This window comes from Bos taurus, chromosome 15 (genome assembly GCF_002263795.3).
Source record: "Bos taurus isolate L1 Dominette 01449 registration number 42190680 breed Hereford chromosome 15, ARS-UCD2.0, whole genome shotgun sequence".
Taxonomy (NCBI): Eukaryota; Metazoa; Chordata; class Mammalia; order Artiodactyla; family Bovidae; genus Bos; species Bos taurus.
In genome coordinates this window covers 16,108,772-16,129,193 of record NC_037342.1, presented here as the reverse complement: position 1 = coordinate 16,129,193, position 20,422 = coordinate 16,108,772, and the positions used below count along the sequence as shown (strand labels likewise).

The following is a 20,422-nucleotide window of genomic DNA, read 5'->3' as shown; positions in this document are numbered from 1 at the left end:
GCTGAGTCCGCGTGCCACAACTCCTGAAGCCCACGCACCACGCCAGTGGTCCACAAGAGAAGCCACCACAACGAGAAGCCCATGCACCACAACTAGACAGGAGCCCCCACTCTCAACTAGAAAAAGCCCACACACAGCAACAAAGACCCAGGATAGCCGAAAATAAAAAACTCAAATTATTAACAAGAAGGAACGAGTGACAAGGTCTGTTTGATTGGCTTTTTGGCCTGAAATTCCCTATCTCTGGTGATAAGAATTTCTTTCTACCTCAAGATACAAGGAGTGCATCTTTTATGAGATTTATTCCCTGCTTTCAGGAAGGCAGAGAGGAGGGGTCAAAGTGGCCTTCTTATATCAGCTCTTTCTCAAGTAACTTTAATTCAAAATAATCAATATTGAATGAACTCCTGAGGCGGGGCTCAAAATGGTGGGAGAATAGGAAACAGTTAAACTCCCTTCACAGAAACATTGAAAATACATTTGAAAATATACCTACAAGTGGAACTATTCAGAGAAAGCTACTGAGCACTGACAGAAGACCTCAGACCTCCAAAAAGACAAGCAAAACCTACATGCAACTGGGTAGGACAAAAGGAAAAAGAAAAAGAAGAAATCAGGCCTGCACCCCAGGGAGAGAACTGTGAAGGAGGAAAGGTTCCCGCACCTTGGAAAGGCTCCTCACCAGCGAAGAAATTAGACTGGATAGAGGGGGAGCTTTTGGAGCCTAAAAATAAGAGAGCAGCAACTGGCTTGTGGAAGGCACCACCAGCCTATGCTCCTCAACTTGAGATGCTCCTCTGTCAGTAAGGATGGGGCTCAAGTGCTACGTAAAGCTCAGACTCTGAAGCTCCATCCCAGGGAGAGGACAAAGCTTAGGTGCAGAAACAGCCTGAAGAGTTCAGGCCATGGCAACTGAGGGTGTACCAGGAAGAAGCCTGGGCTCACCAAAGAGGCAAGACACCCTCACTGGGAGAGGGAGGGAGAGAGAAGCGGGATCACCATAAAAGCTTCATTTCCTGTGAGCACTCCCAAGCAACAGGACTTCACCTACAGGGGCTCTTTGTGTGGGTGCGAATCACCACCGCTGCCATCCTGGGCTCGAGGTGGGCATGGATACCTCTTTCAGGCCCACAGGCAGACACCAAGCCCTGCCCATGCAGAGCTGGAAGGGCACAGACAGCTTCCAAAACTAGAAACCCCACTAGATGACACAGAAGGGCTAGACTGAGCTACTGGAAATTCCACCAGTGGGCCCCAGGACCTTCCTCCACTGACCTAGAGAGGCACAGACACTCCAGCCACTGGGAGCTCCCCCAGAGGGCCCGGGACCCGCCTCCACTGACCTAGAGGGGCACAGACACTCCAGGCACTGGGAGCTCCCCGAGAGGGCCCAAGACCCACCTCCACTGACCTAGAGGGACACAAACACTCCAGCCACTGGGAGCTCCCCCAGAGGGCCTGGGACCCACTTCCACTGACCTAGAGGGGCACAGACACTCCAGCCACTGGGAGCTCCCCCAGAGGGCCCAGGACCCGCCTCCACTGACCTAGAGGGGCACAGACAGCTCAGCCACTGGGAGCTCCCCCAGAGGGCCCGGGACCTGCCCAGGCTGTCCCAGGAGGGCACAGACAGCTCCCCAACCAGAGGTCCTGCCAGCGAGGCATAGAACCTGCCCCTGCTGACACAGAAAAGCACAGAGAGATCCAGCCACTAGCAGTTCCACCAGGGGCCCTAGGACTCACCCTGCTAACTTGAAAGGGCGTGGCCAGCTTCCATAACGAATATTTCCACAGGCAGGTCACAGGATCCACCCCTACTGGGCTGGAGGGGCACAAACAGCTTTACCTACGAGGAATTCTCCTGGGGGTGGGGGACACAGGATCAACCCCAGCTGACCGGGAAGGGCACAATCCAGCTACTAGAATTCCACCAGCAGGCCCCATGACCTGCCCAGGCTGTCCTGTGATAATGCATGAAGCTTCCACATGGGAAACGTCAGTGGTTGCTGACACCCACCCAACTGTCCCAGGAGTGTACAGACAGATCTCTCTACTACGTAATCCGTCATTGGGTACAAGGACCTGCCCCTCTGTCCTGGCATGGCATGGATAGCTTTCAAAACTGGGAAATCCATCAGTGGATGTCAGAATCCACTCTGCTGTCCTGGTAAGGCAGGGACATTTCCTGCTAGGAAGTCCACCAGTGGGTGCTACGACCTGCCTTACTGTCCCAAGAGGGTGCAGGTAACTAGCCTCCACTAGGAAATCCATTATCAGGACCAAGAGTTGCCCTGTTGTCTGGGGAGCACACAAAAAATCCTCATTACTAGGAAATTTTCGAGTGGGTCCAGGGATCTACCTCACTATCACAGAAGGGCACAGATAGCACAACCCCCACCCCCACCAAACACACACACACACACACACACACACACACACACACACACACACACACACACTAGGAAATTCACCCAGAGGAGGGGCTGAAAACCACAGCTAAGCCCCAGGAAGTGAAGTCACTCAGTCGTGTGCAACTCTTTGCGACCCCATAGACTGTGGCCCACCAGGCTCCTCCATCCATGGAATTTTTCAGGCAAGAGTACTGGAGTGGGTTGCCATTTCCTGATCCAGGGGAAACCCCAGGAGCTATATAACTGAAAAAGATGAGTTGAAACCTCTCCTCAAGGCTGTGCAAACTGCGAAGTTACACCTCCACTGACAGCTTCATAAATTCAGCCCCAGTGAAACATCCAAAAGAACAACAAGTACTTTGCAACTGGGATGGGCTACAGCAGCTGTGAACTCTGTAGACAGGTACATGTGAAGATAGGGACAAACCAGAGTCCGAGCTGCCTCCACAGCTCACAGCGTGACCAGCTGAATGACTACTGCAGCACTGATACCTAACTTCAGCGGACCCGTGCTGGAGGACATGTGAAACAACACCTGAAGAGTCACCAGGGCCAATTGCAGGCATACTTACAGTTAAGGCGGGACCCAGAGCAGCACCCACAAGAGTGCAAGTTGTGAGCACACAAAACAGCTGAAAGGGGACACAACAGAGTAAAATAACAGGTGAACAGCTCCAAAAGAGTAAAATTCAGAGGCTTCCCTACAAGCGGGAGTGCTCTAATCCTGCCTACATCACAGAGCAGATCAGAATTACAGCTGGGAAACAGATTTCGGAAATTCCACTTTAAAAACTAGGGAGGAAACCTTGCCCGTGACAGGGCAGTGACAGCGACAGAGCAACTACGAGGGCCCACTCAATATCGAAGGCAGGCTCCAATTACTACAGTTCAGTTCAGTTCAGTTGCTCAGTAGTGTCCGACTCTTTGCGACACCATGGACTGCAGCACACCAGGCTTCCCTGTCCATCACCAATTCCCGGAGCTTACTCAAACTCATGTCCATTGAGTCGGTGATGCCATCCAACCATCTCAATCTCTGTCATGCCCTTCTCCTCCTGCCTTCAGTATTTCCCAGCATCAGGGTCTTTTCCAATGAGTCAGTTCTTTCCATCAAGTGGCCAAAGAACTAGTTTCAGCTTCATCATCAGTCCTTCCAATGAATATTCAGGACTGATTTCCTTTAGGATTGACCACTTTGACCTCCTTGAAGTCCAAGGGACTCTCAAGAGTCTTCTCCAACAACGCAGTTCAAAAGCATCAATTCTTTGGTGCTCAGCTTTCTTTCTGATCCAATTCTCACATCTATTCACGACTATGGGAAAACCACAGTTTTGACTACATGGACTTTTTTGTTGGCAAAGTAATGTCTCTGCTTTTTAATATGCTGTCTAGGTTGGTCACAGCTTTTCCTCCAAGGAACAAGCATCTTTTAATTTCGTGGCTGCAGTCACCATCAGCAATGATTTTGGAGCCCAAAAAAATAAAGTCTGTCACTGTTTCCATTGTTTCCCCACCTATTTGCCATGAAGTGATGGGACTGGATGCCATGATCTCAGTTTTCTGAATGTTGAATTTTAAGTCAACTTTTTCACTCTCCCCTTTCACATTCATCGAGAGGCTCTTTAGTTCTTCTTGGATTTCTGCCATATGGGTGGTGTCATCTGCATATCTGAGGTTATTGATATTTCTCCTGGCAATCTTGATTCCAGCTTATGCTTCAGCTAGTCTGGCATTTCGTATGATGTATCCTGCATATAAGTTAAATACGCAGGGTGACAACATACAGTCTTGATGCACTCACTTCACAAGTTGGAACCAGCCTGTTGTTCCATGTCCAGTTCTAACTGTTGCTTCTTGACCTGCATACAGGTTTCTTGGGAGGCAGGTAGGATAGTCTGGTATTCCAATCTCTTGAAGAATTTTCCAGTTTGTTGTGATCCACACAAAGGCTCCACACAAGGATCCACACAAAATTGATAAAGCAGAAGTAGATGTTCTTCTGGAACTCTTGCCTTTTCAATGATCCAATAGATGTTGGCAATTTCATATCTGGTTCCTCTACCTTTTCTAAATCCAGCTTGAACATGTGGAAGTTCACAGTTCACCTACTACTGAAGCCTGGCTTGGAGAATTTTGAATATTACTTTGCTAGCATGTGAGATGACTGCAATTGTGCAGTAGTTTGAACATTCTTTGGCATTGTCTTTATTTGGGACTGGAATGAAAACTGACCTTTTCCAATCCTGTGGCCATTGCTGAGTTTTCCAAATTTGCTGGCATGCTGACTATAGCAATTTCACAGAATCATCTTTTAGGATTTGAAATAGCTCAACTGGAATTCCATCGCCTCCACTAGCTTTGTTCGTAGTGATGCTTCCTATGGCCCACTGACTTCAAATTCCAAGATGTCTGGCTCTAGGTGAGTGATCACATCATCGTGGTTATCTGGTTCATGAAGATCTTTCTTGTATAGTTCTTTTGTGTATTCTTGCCACCTCTTCTTAATATCTTCTGCTTCTGTCAGGTCCCTACCATTTCTGTCCTTTATTGAGCCCATCTTGGCATGAAATGTTCCCCTGGTATCTCTAATTTTCTTGAAGTGATCTCTAGTCTTTCCCATTTTATTGTTTTCCTCTATTTCTTTACAGGGATCACTGAGGAAGGCTTTCTTATCTCTCCCTGCTATTCTTTGGAATTCTGCATTCAAATGGGTATATTTTTCCTTTTCTCCTTTGGCTTTTGCTTCTCTTCTTTGCTCAGCTATTTGTAAGCCCTCGTCAGACAACCATTTAGCCTTTTTGCATTTCTTTTTCTTGGGGATGGTCTTGATCATTGCCTCCTGTATGTTATAAATCTCCATCCATAGTTCTTCAGGCACTCTGTCTATCAAATCTAATCCCTTAAATCTACTTGTCACTGCCACTGTATCACTGTAAGGGATTTGATTTAGATCATACCTGAATGGCCTAGTGGTTTTCCATACTTTCTAATTTAAGTCTGAATTTTGCAATAAGGAATTCATGATCTGAGCCACAGTCAGCTCCCAGTCTTGTTTTTGCTGACTGTATAGAGCTTCTCTATCTTTAGCTGCAAATATAATCAATCTGATTTCAGTACTGACCATCTGGTGATGTCCATGTGTAGAGTCTTCTTTTGTGTTGTTGGAAGAGCGTGTTTGCTATGACCAGTGTGTTCTCTTGGCAAAACTCTACTAGACTTTTACCAGCTTCATTTTCTACTCCAAGGCCAAATTTGCTTGTTACTCCAGGTATCTCTTGACTTCCTCCTTTTGCATTCCATCCCCTATAATGAAAAGGGTATCTTTTTTGGGTGTTAGTTCTAGAAGGTCTTGTAGGTCTTCATAGAACCATTCAACTTCAGCTTCCTCAGCATTAGCGGTTGTGGCATAGACTTGGATTACTTGGTTTGCCTCAGAAATAAACAGAGATCATTCTGTTGTTTCCAAGGTTTCCAAGGCAAATCAAACTCAGATTAAAAATATAAAGGCATAAGCCTCTGGAGAAACCACACCCACCAGGAAAGAAACTACAGAAGCAAGAGGAACTGCCACTGGAAACCTGCAGAAAGGAGACAACAAACAGTAAGCTAGAAAAAATGAGATGACAACGAAATATGATGACATGATGTAGCAAGATTGAAACATCCAAGAACAACTAAATGAAGAAGAGATAAGCAATCTATCTGAAAAATAATTCACAGTAATGAAAGTGAAGGTGGTCCAAGATCTTGGAAACAGAATGAAGGCAAGGATCAAGAAGGTACAAGGAAATTTTAACCTAAAGACTAAACAGAAATGAGTAAGACAAAAACCTAATTGAAAATACGCTAGAAGGAATCAATTGCAAAATAACTAAGGCAGAAGAACAGATGAGTAACCCAGGAGACAGAATACTGGAAATCTCTGGCACAAAACACAATACAGAAAAGAGAATGAAAAGAATACACTCTCAAGAGACCTCTGAAACTACATGTACCAAAATTCAAATTAAATAGGTCCCAACAGAAGAAGAAAAAGAGAAAGGATCTGAGAAAATATCTGAAGATACAGTCAAAAAATTCCCAAGAGAGGAAACAGTCACCCAAGTCCAGGAAATGTAGAGAGTCCCATACAGCATAAACCCAAGAATCAACACAAGACACATATTAATCAAACTAACAAAAATTAAATACAAAGTAAAAAATGGTAAAAGCAACAAACACCATACAAGGGAATCCCCATAAGGTTATCAGCTGATTTTTCAGGAGAAATTCTGCAGGTAACAAGAGACTGACAGGATATATCTAAAGTGATGAAAGGAAAAAAATCTACAACAAAGAATACTCTACCCAGCAACAGTCTCATTCACATTCAATAAATCAAAAGCTTTATAGATAAGCAAAAGCTAAGAGAATAAAGCCCCACCAAACCCGCTTTACAACAACTGCTAAAGGAACTTCTCTAGGCAAGAAACATAAGAGAATAAATGAGGAAGGGAGAAAAAAAAGACTTACAAAAACAAATTCAAAACAATTAAGGAAATGGCAGGAGAAACATACATATCAAAAATTAACTTAAAGGTAAATGGATTAAATACTCCAACCAAAAGACACAGCTGAATGGACACAAAAACAAAATCTGTATATAACCTGTCTAAAAGCGACACACTTCAGACCTATAGACAAGCAAATGGAAAGTGAGGGAATGGCAAAAGGTAATCCGTGCAAATGGAAATCAAAATAAAACTGGAGTAGGAATAATCATATCAGACAAAATAGACTGTGAAATGAAGGCTGTTTACATGAGATAAGGAAAGACAGTACATAATGATCAAGGGTTTAATCCAGGAAGAAGATATAACAACTGTAAATATTTATGCGTCTAACACCTTAATACATAAGGCAAGTGCTAACAGCCATAAAAGGGGAAATCAACAGTAACACAATAATAGTGGGGGACGTCAATATCCCAGTTACACTAATGAACAGATCATCCAGACTGAAAATTAATATGGAAACAAAAAGCTTTAAATATTAGACCAGATAGTTTTAACTGATACTTATAGGATATTCTATCCAAAAGCAGCAGAGTATACTTTCTTCTCAAGTGCATATGGAACATTCTCCAGGATAGACTATAGCTTGGGTCATAAATCAAACCTTGGTACAATTAAGAAAACTAAAATCATATCAAGCATCCTTTCCAACCTCAATGGTATGAAATCAGAAATCAATTACAGGAGGGAAAAAACTGTACAACACACGAACATATAGATGCTAAACAATGCGCTACTGCATAGCCAGTGGATCACAGAAGAAATAAAAGATGAAATCAAAAAACCTAGAAACAAATGACAACAAAAGCATGAGTAGTCAAAATCCACGTAATGCAACAAAAGCAGTTCTAAGAGGGAACTTTATAGCAATACAATCTCACCTAAAGGAACAAGAAAAAACATCTCAAACAACCTAAACTTATACTTGGAGCTACAAGAGAAAGAACAAACAAAACCCACAGTTAGTAGAAAGAAATTATAAAGATCAGAACAAAAATTACTGAAATAGAAACAAAGAAAAGAATAGCAAAGAACAATGAAATAAAAAGCCAGGATCTTTGAGAAGATAGATAAAACTGATAAACCTTCATTGAGACTCATCAAGAAAAAAAGTGAGGACTCAAATCAGTAAAATTAGAAATGAGAAATGAAGTTACAGCTGACACTGCAGAAATACAAAGAATACAACAACTGCAAACCAATAAAAAGGACAACATGGAAGAAATGGACAGATTTTTAAAAAGGTACAACCATCCAAGACTGAATCAGGAAGAAATAGAATTATAAACAGAAGATTCACAAGTAATGAAATTGAAACTGTGATTAAAAATCTTCCAACAAATAACAGCCCAGGACCACATGGTTTCACAGTGAATTCTATGCAACATTTAGAAAAGAGTAAACACTTATTGATCTCAAACTTTCTGAAAAAAATTGAAGAGGCAAGAGTACTGGAGTGGGGTGCCATATCCTCATTTTTCTCAGAAGACAGAATAATATGAAAGTAGCAATAAACTCAGTACCAGGAGACCTAGATTTTAGTCTTGTTGTTATTACTAAACAGTTGTAAGCAAGTCATTAACGCCTTCAAACTTTGTCTATCTGTAAAATAAGGCAGTTGATTTAAATTACCTTTTAAATTTTTTCTCAAAAGGTTCTATAAGAGAAAGCCAAAAAATGAAGAGGGAAAAACTCGATTCGATGAACAAAAATAAAGAGATTTAAAGCAAGAATTTTTACTCACTACATGGTAACAAAGTCCTCTAATGAAAATTTAGAGTAACTAACCCTATATTAGAATTAGAAAGAAAAGCTGGGTTTAAGTAGTACTCACATGACTATAGGCAAATAACTTGACCAATTTCAGTCTTAGTTTCCTGAAAATTAGATATTAACTATAATCAATTGGGACATCTACTTTGCTACCCTCGCATGGCTATTACTGAAAATAAGCTAATACAAAAATGTGCCATGTAAACTTAAAAATTGTACAAATGTTCCCATTACTAAAATATGACTGAAGATAATTTTGTATGGACAATGAAAACATGCTTACTTTTCCACTTAATTTTCTCTAAGGAAAAAATATTAAGAGTAACATTAATTATTGTATGTATGTGGCACTTCAATCATCACACACACAAAAATCTGTTGATAAAATCTTCCCAAAACATTTCCTCTTAAGGACAGTTATTTGACATCATCATTATCATCTACTATGTTCTAGATACTGTGACGGAGAAGGCAGTGGCACCCCACTCCAGTACTCTTGCCTGGAAAATCCCATGGATGGAGGAGCCTGGTAGGCTGCAGTCCATGGGGTCGCTAAGAGTCGGACACAACTGAGAGACTTCACTTTCATGCATTGGAGAAGGAAATGGCAACCCACTCCAGTGTTCTTGCCTGGAGAATCCCAGGGATGGGGGAGCCTGGTGGGCTGCTGTCTATGGGGTCGCACAGAGTCGGACATGAGCAGCAGCAGCAGATACTATGATAAAAGATTTTTCTCATTTAATTCTCACAATAACCGTATAAGACAGGAAATACCATTATTTTCTACTACATTTAAACTGGGCTCAGAGAGGTCAGGAAACATTCCCCAAATCACAGAACTAATAAGTGGAAATGCCAAAATTCTAATCTCAAGAAGTCAAACTCCAAAGTCCAAGTCCTTCGATATAAACACCAGCTCTACATACATTCTTAGTATTACTCTTATAATATGAATACTTTCAGGTGTCTTATAGTTTCAACTCTACCACTAGTCTAAACAGAATGACTACACTACCTGCATATGCCAAAAAAAAAAAAAAAACAACAACCCTGTAGATCATTTTTTAAAGCTTAATTTCAACTCTGGGATATGAATGTCTGACAGACATTTGGAGCTTTCTGTCATTCTTCCTCCTAAATAAATATGAGAGGGAAATAGTGAGAATATGATGTGAAAGGGAACAGAAACAGGCTCTCTAAAGCCTTTGTGTAGGTCATTTTTCTCCTACTGCCTTTGATTCTGCTGGATCAGCCAGCTGAAAGATACTACTCAGGGTAGAATTTTGGGTCTTCAATCAGTGAAGAACCTGCTGACTACATATACTCAAGGACAGGATTTATCAATTCTAAGTCTTTCCCATATATGAACTTATTGACTGTTCTCTGAAAACAGGTATTGGTAAAGGCTTTAATCAGTCCTACATAACGGTTCACTGAGAAAACCTATGATCCTCAAACTCTTAAATTTCTAAAACTCAGTATTTCAAAGACACCTTTATATGACTATAGCTATTATTATATAGCCCAGCAGAGACATTTCTGCCCATGATGAAAGGCAATAAAGAAAAGGCTATAATTACTAATAATATCAGTACAAAATAAAAGGAACCTATAAGGTGGCTCCAGGGACATCTCTCATAAAATATAAAGGAACATGATAAATGGCCAAAATAAAAATACACTGTGCATAATAAGAAAGAGAACATTCTGTTGAGAAATCACTAAGATGAAAAGATAAAAATTTATAATATTACTATGTGTATACTTGGTTAACTGTAATTAATTAAACTTTTCACTGAGTTGTCAATGTAACACTTAATTGGCATATAAGTATTTTTTAAATTATGTGTGATTATATAGCTTAAGTATTTTCTGTCCATCTGCTGCAAAGTAACAGCACTATCCTAAGGTCAACACAAATTTATAAATGGTGGCAAAGTAAAAACTTCTAAAGATATGAAATCACATATTTAATACTTATACATTATTTTCATGGAACTTCACAACCTTAACACTTTATACATTTTGTAAAGGGCTTCCCAGGTGCCGCAGTGGTAAAGAACCCGCTTGCCAATGCAGGAGGTGAAAGAAAGGTGGGTTCAATCCCTGGGTTGAAAAGATTCCCGGAAGAAATGGCAACCCACTCCAGTATTCTTGCCTGGAAAATTTCATGGATAGAGGAGCCTGCAGGCTATAGACCATGGGGTCACAAAAGGGTTGGACACAACTGAGCATGCATACATCACACATATAATGTAACAAACCAAAACAAAATTATATCTTTACAGAACCATGCTTGGCATTAGTCCATTCAAAATATAAACTAAAATATAAAAATGTTATTGAGTATAAAAATATTTGATCAATTTGCTACCATATTCAAGGTAAAATAATCTTGCCAAGTTCTTGTAATTTAAATAAGGTCTTCAAAGACTGCAAATGTTTTATCATTGCTTTCCTATATGTAAACTGAACCTTTAGCAATAATCCATAGATGTTCATAATAGAAAACTACAAATTTCACATCAAAAAATCAATATACATCATTGTTTTGCAAATATATAAACAGACACAGATGTTTTCAGACTTGATCAAAATTATAGCATCAAGCAGAAATATTTAAATAAGTAGTGATAAAATTCAGATTTAATACATCTCAAAATCTGATTTGGATTGTTATTCATTTTTGGAATTCATAATACATCTTGCCAATCTACTAGCAGACTCAGGTCATTCCCTTAGGAATACCAAGTAACAAGAAATGTTTATGTGGCTACAAGCAAAATATAAAGATACCTTTAGTGACTGATGATACATTACAGTCTTCTGGTGGAAGACCTGTCCCACCATCCTTCCAGTATGGATTCAATTCTCTTTCCAGCAGTCTGGACTGGAATAAAACATTTTTAGAGGTTTTAATTTTAAAATAACCCCACTATAAAATATATTAATACATTAAAAATCTGAGACTCAGTTAACAATTGCAACCTTAGGGAAATATTAAAACACTCTTTTTTTTTTCCCAATTAACTTATTTATTTTAATTGGAGGCTAATTACTTTACAATATTGTAGTGGTTTTTGCCATACATTGACATGAACCAGCCATGGGTATACATGTGTACCTCATCCTGAACTCCCCTCCCACCTCCCTCCCCATCCCATCCTCAGGGTCAATCCCAGTGCACCAGCTCTGAGTGCTCTGTCTCATGCATCGAACCTGGACTGGCAATCTATTTCACATACAGTAATATACATGTTTCAATGCTATTCTCTCAAATCATCCCACCCTCACCTTCTCCCAGAGTAATGGAAATAAAAGCAAAAATAAACAAATGGGACCTAATTAAACTTAAAAGCTTTTGTACAATGAAGAAAACTATAAGCAAAGTGAAAAGACAGCCTTCAGAATGGGAGAAAATAATAGTAAACGAAGCAACTGATAAAACACTCTTAAGACACACTTCTTCCAACTTGGAGGAAATAATGTCTAAATTAACATTCACTCAATGTATTTACTGAATGCCTACCATGAATTGGAACTGTGTTAGATGCAGAAGATAAAACAGTCAATACCGCTAACTCAGCCCTTGCTAGCTTATAAGATAGTGAGGAATATAGATAATATACAAGTAATTGACAAGTGCTTTGAAGACAGAAGTACAGAGTGCTAAAACCATATACAATTCAAACTCCTCTCACGGTGACAAATCAAAGACTTCCTAGAGGAAGTACTATGAGGAGTATTAAACCTAAGAACGAGTAAGAATTAGCCAGTTTCTTTTGTGGGTACCGAGAGCATTAAGGTGCGCCAAGGACAAGAATAAAAGCATGTTCATAAAACCCTAGAGGAAAGGAAAAGCACTGCAGTTTTAGGAAAGACAGTAATTCAGACTTAAATAAAACTTTAGAAGCACGAATGAGTAGCAACAAGAGATTAGGTTGTACAATAATCAGAGGCTAGGTCACAGGAGCCACTTGAAACAGCTATTGGAGCTTCATGCTGGGGCAATGGTGAGTCATAAACACGATCAGCTTTGTATTATACAAAGAGCAAACTGGTTTCAGAATGGACAAAAGACTGGAGAAGAGCAACATTAGAGGTAGGAAACCAGTCAGAAAACTGTGACAGTAATCAGGAGAGAGAGGATAATAACCTAGTAACAACACGGGAGTCTACCATGTTCCAAGCGCTATGCCAGGCACTGGTGGTGGTGGTTTAGTCGTGAGTCATGACCAACTCTCGCGACCCCATGACTATAGCCCGCCAGGCTCCTCTGCCCATGGGATTCTCCAGGAAAGAATACTAGAGTGGGTTGCCATTTCCTTCTCCAGGGGATCTTTCTGACCCAGGGATAAAACCTACATCTCCTGCATTGCAGGTGGACTCTTTACCATTGAGTGATGAGGGATGCTAGGCACTGAGGCTATAATTAACAAGCCAGGCATAGTTCTTACCATCAAAGAAATTATGGCCTTGAGAAAGGAGAAAGACAGCAATATTAATATAGATAAGCACTATAAAATTACTACAGAAACATATACTAGGGGTATCCAATTTGACTTAGGGGGTCAGAAAATGCTTCTTAGAACTAAAAATTGCAATTACTAGAAATAATAAAGGCAACTGGATAGAAAAGAATAGAAGGAATTAAATGTTAGTTTCTAGTAATATGAACCAACCTTTGAAAACAAAAATGTTTGGTGAAAATAAAAATTTTAAAGCATTTGAAACATATTCATGAGCTGACAAAAAAGTACAGAATCTTCAATGAACAAAATTTAAGTTAGGGACTTCTCTGCAGTTCCGTGGTTAAGATATCACGTTTCCACTGCAGAGTAAGCAAGTTCAATCCCTTGTCTGAGAACTAAGATCTCACGTGCTGCAAGCCAAAAAATAGAAAAAAATAAAAAACAAACAAAAAATTTTAGTTAAAGGTTAACTTGGAGGGATAAACAAAGTAGTATGATTTGACTTCTTATAGTATATACAAAAAGATTCTGTCACCTCCTTTTTTAGTCTACTATAACATACCTAGTATCTACAATCAAGAAATTCCTTCCAGTGCTCTCAGACACTCAAAGAGATACGCATCAGATACTCAACAGGATAACAAAGACTAAAATTACATACTGAGGTGGACAACTGACAAGTAATACAAATTATGAGATACTACCTGAAAGTATAAAAAAGACACACGACTGAATATATATAGAACTACTATCAGTAAGAAAAAGACAACCCCAGAACAAAAATTAACAGAAAACATAAATAGGCAGCTCATATTATGAGAAATCTAAATGACAGAAGAAAACAATGAAGAGATCTTCCCTAGTAGTCAGAGGAATGCATATTAATGCACAAAATACAATTTCTTACACATTAATCAGCATGACAAAAATTAAGTATGACAATACAGACACTAAGTATGGTAAAGAAACATACATTGTTCAGGGACAATACACAGATACTATGTCTTTGCAAGTGTCTGTAAAGAAAATACATGCATACTTCATAACTTAGCAATTTCACTTCTAAATATGTACTATGGAGAAATTTAGCACTGCTTGTAATAGTTTGTAAGAGTGAAAAACAACAAAAGTGGAATGGAAATTTACAAAACGGCAGAGTTAGATTATGAAAGACTACTGAGTAAGTAAAAGGAATGACATGGAAATAAAATACATCAACAGAATCAATCTCTAAAATAAAATATTGGTCATATCATTTGCAAATAATATTTTTGACAACAGGTTAATATCTAAAATATACAAACAATTCTTACAACTCAATATCAAAAAGTAAACCACTCAATTAAAAAACGGTCAGAAGACCTGAATAGACATTTTTCCAAACGCCTATGTGTGCCAAAACACAGCTAGCACACACGCACAAGACAAAATGCTCAACATCACTAACCACTGTGGAACTGCAAATCAAAACCACAATGAGATGTCACTTCACACCTGTTAAAATGGCTATCATCAGTTCAGTTCAGTCGCTCAGTCATGTCCGATTCTTTGCGACCCCAGGAATCGAAGCACGCCAGGCCTCCCTGTCCATCGCCAACTCCCGGAGTTCATTCAGACTCACATCCATCGAGTCGGTGATACCATCCAGCCATCTCATCCTCTGTCATCCCGTTCTCCTCCGGCCCTCAATCCCTCCCAGCATCAGAGTCTTTTCCAATGAGTCAACTCTTCACATGAGGTGGCCAAAGTACTGGAGTTTCAGCTTTAGCATCATTCCTTTCAAAGAACACCCAGGGCTGATCTCCTTCAGAATGGACTGGTTGAATCTCCTTGCAGTCCAAGGGACTCTCAAGAGTCTTCTCCAACACCACAGTTCAAAAGCATCAATTCTGCAGCGATCAGCTTTCTTCACAGTCCAACTCTCACATCCATACGTGACCACTGGAAAAACCATAGCTTTGACTAGATGGACCTTTGTTGGCAAAGTAATGTCTCTGCTTTTCAATATGCTATCTAGGTTGGTCATAACTTTCCTTCCAAGGAATAAGCGTCTTTTAATTTCATGGCAGCAGTCACCATCTGCAGTGATTTTGGAGCCCAAAAGAATAAAGTCTGACACTGTTTCCACTGTTTCCCCATCTATTTCCCATGAAGTGATGGGACCAGATGCCATGATCTTCATTTTCTGAATGTTGAGCTTTAAGCCAACTTTTTCACTCTCCTCTTTCACTTTCATCAAGAGGCTTTTTAGTTCCTCTTCACTTTCTCAAAAAGACCACAAATAACGTGTTGGTGATGCAGAGAAAGAAGAATCCTAGTACATTCTAGGAAAGAATGTAAATTGAGACAGCCACTATGGAATACAGTATGAATGTTCCTCAAAAAAAATAAAAGCAAAATTACTATATGATCCAGAAATTGCATTCCTGGGTATATATTCAAAGAAAATGAAAGACTAATTCAAAAAGACATATGTACTCAAATGTTCATATCAGAATTGTTCACTACCGTCAAAATATTGAAGAAAGCTAAGTATCCATCAATAGATGAATGGATAAACAAGTTGTGATACACACACACATACTGGAATATTACTCAACTGTATGAAAAGAATGAAATTCTGCCATTTGCAAAAACATGGATGAACCTACAGCATATCATGCTTAGTGAAATAAGCCAAGGCAGAGAAAGACAAACACTGCAGTTATTACTTATGTGTGAAATAAATGAATAACAGAAACAGACTCACAGAACAAACTAGTGTCATCAGTAAGGAAAGGTAATGTCAAGAGGTTCAACAGGGGTAGGGAATTAAGATGTACAAACTACTATGTACAAAATAAACTACAGGACATATTGTAGAGCACAGGGAAGTATAGCCACTGTTTTATAAACTACAAAAATACTGAATCACAATGTTGCACACCTGAAACTAATAATGAATATAAACCACACTTCAATAAAAAATAAAATTAAAGTAAAAGCACAATAAAGCTTTTAAATACCAATTACAAAAATTTTAAAAAATTAAAATGCTAACCATCATCTGAAGAAAGAAACAAGAGACTAACATGATGTGCCAGGCATAACATACTCAAACTGGTCTGTGGATGTTTGAAAACTGGCCAGTCTCACTCATTATCTAGATGATTTACTCCTGAACAATAATCTGAATTTTTACCTAAGCAAAAATCAAAAATTACTACAGGTTATGAAACATTAGGACTAAATCCAGGTATTTACAAGGCAGCAAAATAAATTCATGGGTAAAAGAATATTAAATATTCTTCCCTTTCAAATGTATAAAAGGAATAAAGCAGCACATATAGTTTTCTAAAAAGTGTATAATCTCATAAGGGAAGTAAAATAAGACTATTAAATTAGAGCACTTTATAGAAAACTGCAAGTACTAGAAAGTAAAGGAACAAATAAAGTACTATGGAAACATAAAGGAAGAAGAGATTTATTTCAATCAAGAGAAATAGTAAGAATTTCATCATATATATCAAGTTAAGCCTTGAAGGATAAACAAGATGCAGCCATAGAGACATAGAGGGCATGTACTTAGAAAAATCCAGATGAACAAAAATTCCGAGACAGGAAATTGCAGAAAAACACAAAGTAATTAACTATTTTGGTTGAAGTGCAAATCACCCAAAAGAAAAGAGTCCAATCTGTTTGGACTCCATTTGCAGGCAGCATTTTGAGGTCTTTAAAAAAGAACAATAAATATAGCTCCTTTCTTTTCAATCTAGGCTCTGAGCAAGGTAAGAAACAAACACTCACTCACACACACACAAACATACACACACAAAAGAAAAAGAAATAAAAGACAAAAATCACCTTTATTGTTGCTGCTAAGTTGCTTCAGTCATGTCCGACTCTGTGAGACCCCAGAGATGACAGCCCACCAGGCTCCCCCGTCCCTGGGATTCTCCAGGCAAGAACACTGGAGTGGGTTGCCATTTCCTTCTCCAATGCATGAAAGGGAAAAGTGAAACTGAAGTCACTCAGTCATATCCGAATCCTAGCGACCCCATGGACTGCAGCCCACCAGGCTCCTCTGTCCACGGGATTTTCCAAGCAAGAGTACTGCAGTGGGGTGCCATTGCCTTCTCCAACCTTTATTGTTAATGAAGGCTAAAGTGGAATTTTTCTTTCAGTGGACACCAAATGCATCTGTTAACTGAACCCCGCAATGAGGCAGACTTTCCCAGGTGTAGAATGTGATGAACAAATCACTGCAGATGGTGACTGCAGCCATGAAATTAAAAGATGCTTACTCCTTGGAAGGAAAGTTATGACCAACCTAGATAGCATATTCAAAAGTAGAGACATTATTTTGCCAACAAAGGTCCGTCTAGTCAAGGCTATGGTTTTTCCTGTGGTCATGTATGGATGTGAGAGTTGGACTGTGAAGAAGGCTGAGCGCCGAAGAATTGATGCTTTTGAATTGTGGTGTTGGAGAAGACTCTTGAGAGTCCCTTGGACTGCAAGGAGATCCAACCAGTCCATTCTGAAGGATATCAGCCCTGGGATTTCTTTGGAGGGAATGATGCTAAAGCTGCAACTCCAGTACTTTGACTACCTCATGCGAAGAGTTGACTCATTGGAAAAGACTCTGATGCTGGGAGGGATTGGGGGCAGGAGGAGAAGGGGACGACAGAGGATGAGATGGCTGGATGGCATCACTGACTCGATGGACATGAGGCTCAGTGAACTCCAGGAGTTGGTGATGGACAGGGAGGCCTGGCGTGCTGCGATTCACGGGGTAGCAAAGAGTCGGACACGACTGAGCGACTGAACTGAACTGAACTGAACTGAACCCCCACATCATCTCATTCGCCACACAATCTCTGCAGTCTGTTCCATAGGAAGGAAAGGCAGGGCTAAGCCAAGCATGCCCAGTTTATTCTTTGCAAATTTTCTAATAGAAAAAGTACTTCATATCCTCAAGGACAGAATGAGAAAGGAGGGTAGAGCACAAAACACCACTAGCAGAGCTTCATCTGTGGAAAAGGAAATACTAGAAATGGCAAAGACACATTCTCATTAACTTGAATCACTGAAGACTTCTAAACAGAGTAATAAGACCATGACAGAAGCTGTACTCTGAAAAAGTTAATCTGACATCAGGTGCAAGGCTGCTGGGAAAAAAAAAAGGGGGGGGGGGTGTTATTGTAACTGCCCAGGCAAGAGTTAAACCATGGCCTGAACCACAATAATATTTAACCTTGTATGTTTCCTAGTTTCAGGGGCTCTCCTCAGTCACTACACATACTAACTCAGGTCCAGCAGAGAGGACATAAATGAGGCAGAGAGGAGAAGACATACAACTAACAACTGGCATTCAAACTAGAGGAGCAGGAACAGGAGTGAAAACAATGATACAGGTGCAAAAGACAAAAACTACATTATCAAATGAGCAGATCAACAGATGCTAACTTACTTGAATCAGAGAAGTTTATATATAAGAATTTGTAAGAAAAGATTATATTAATTAGAAAGCCTGTTATTCAGTGCTGCTGCTGCTGCTGCTGCTAAGTTACTTCAGTCGTGTCCGACTCTGTGCGACCCTATAGATGGCAGCCCACCAGGCTCCCCCATCCCTGGAATTCTCCAGGCAAGAACACTGGAGTGGGCTGCCATTGCCTTCTCCAACGCATGAAAGTAAAAAGTGAAAGTGAAGTCGCTCAGTCGTGTCCAACTCTTAGCAACCCCATGGACTGCAGCCTACCAGGCTCCTCTGTCCATGGATTTTCCAGGCAAGAGTACTGGAGTAGGGTGCCACTGCCTTCTCCAAATTCAGTGCTAGAAAGTTGATAAGCATGTCAAAGTACTACAGTTTCTTAGGAAAGGAAAGGTTTTCTGTAATAGTATTTCTAAGAAAAACTAATTATTATTTCGATCTACTTAAAAATACTGAAGAATTTACTACGTTCTATTGATATAGAGAACAGGCTTGAATACGTGCAAAACCTAAGATCCTAAGCCAGTGATACCCTAACAGACCAGACTGTTCATGCCTACAAAGAGCAGAGCATGATTTCAGAAGCAAGCATGTGACAGCAATGGGTAAAATCAACTTCCTGACATCATACAACTCCTCTCTCTTGCTCTACTATCCACTGGATATCTCCCTATGCTACTTTGCCCTTGAGTCCCAACTTCTTCAGGTCTAACTCAGAGACAAAACAGAAATAAAGGTGTTCCAAAAATGCCTGGCCCTGAAGTTCCAAATGGACAGCTCCTTAATTATAAAGCCAATACAGATTACCACACCAACATTTTCAAAATTAAAACAGAACTGAGGGGGAAAGAAAACAAAACAAAACAAAAAAAATTGATCACAGGACTTCACGATCACTCCTTCACAGTTTTCATTTATTTGTGCCTCTATGTGGCATTCAAGGTAAATTCTTTTTTTAAAACTTTTTATTTCGTATTCGGGTAAAGCTGATTTACAAACAATGCTGTGACAAATTTCAGGTGAACATCAAAGGGACCCAGCCATACATACACATGTATCCATTCTCGCCCAAACTCCCCTTTCACCCAGGCTACCATACAACACTGAGCAGAGTTCCTTGTGCTATACAGTAGCTCTCAAGGTAAATTCTTAAAGACTATTTTCTTGTTCTTGTTATCTAATACTGTGTTCAGCTGTTTGTTGTTTGACCATTTACAAGTTTTCTAATTTCAACTCTCATATTTGTCATTTCTACAAGTTCGTACTGGCTCTGTCTCAAATCCATGTTATTAATATTTTATCCCATATTCATATTTCCTATTCCTGCTGTTACTATATAAAGCTATTAAATATTCCAAAAGATAAAAGGTTTTAGATCAGATATGGGGCTGATTCTGTTGCTTAGTGTTTTTTTATTGGTATAGATATTTATTTCTTTTCTAAAAAATCAATGAATTGGAGGATAATTACTTTACAATATTGTGATGGCTTCTGTCATACATCAACATGAATCAACCACAGGTATACATGTGTCTCCCCTTAGCCTGAACCCCCCTCCCACCTCCCTCCGTACCCCATCCCTCTGGGTTGTCCCAGAGCACCACTGGCATTGAGTGTGCTGCTTCATGCATCAAACCTGCACTGGTCATCTATTTTACATATGGTAACGTACATGTTTCAATGCTATTCTCTCACATCATCCCACCCTCGCCTTCTGCCACTGAGTCCAAAATCTGTGTCTCC

The 20,422-nt window shown here is 39.9% G+C and overlaps 1 protein-coding gene across 5 annotated transcripts in view; it reads right to left on the bottom strand.

Moving 5' to 3' along the window:
• Positions 1 to 20,422, bottom strand: part of CWF19L2 (CWF19 like cell cycle control factor 2) — a 138,375-nt gene that overhangs the window by 95,891 nt on the left and 22,062 nt on the right. For all 5 annotated transcript variants that reach the window (XM_005215777.5, XM_024975723.2, XM_059875072.1 and 2 more), the window contains one exon: positions 11,534 to 11,627. In XM_005215777.5, the coding sequence (XP_005215834.1) occupies positions 11,534 to 11,627 (94 nt within the window). The remainder of the gene's footprint in view (positions 1 to 11,533; positions 11,628 to 20,422) is intronic.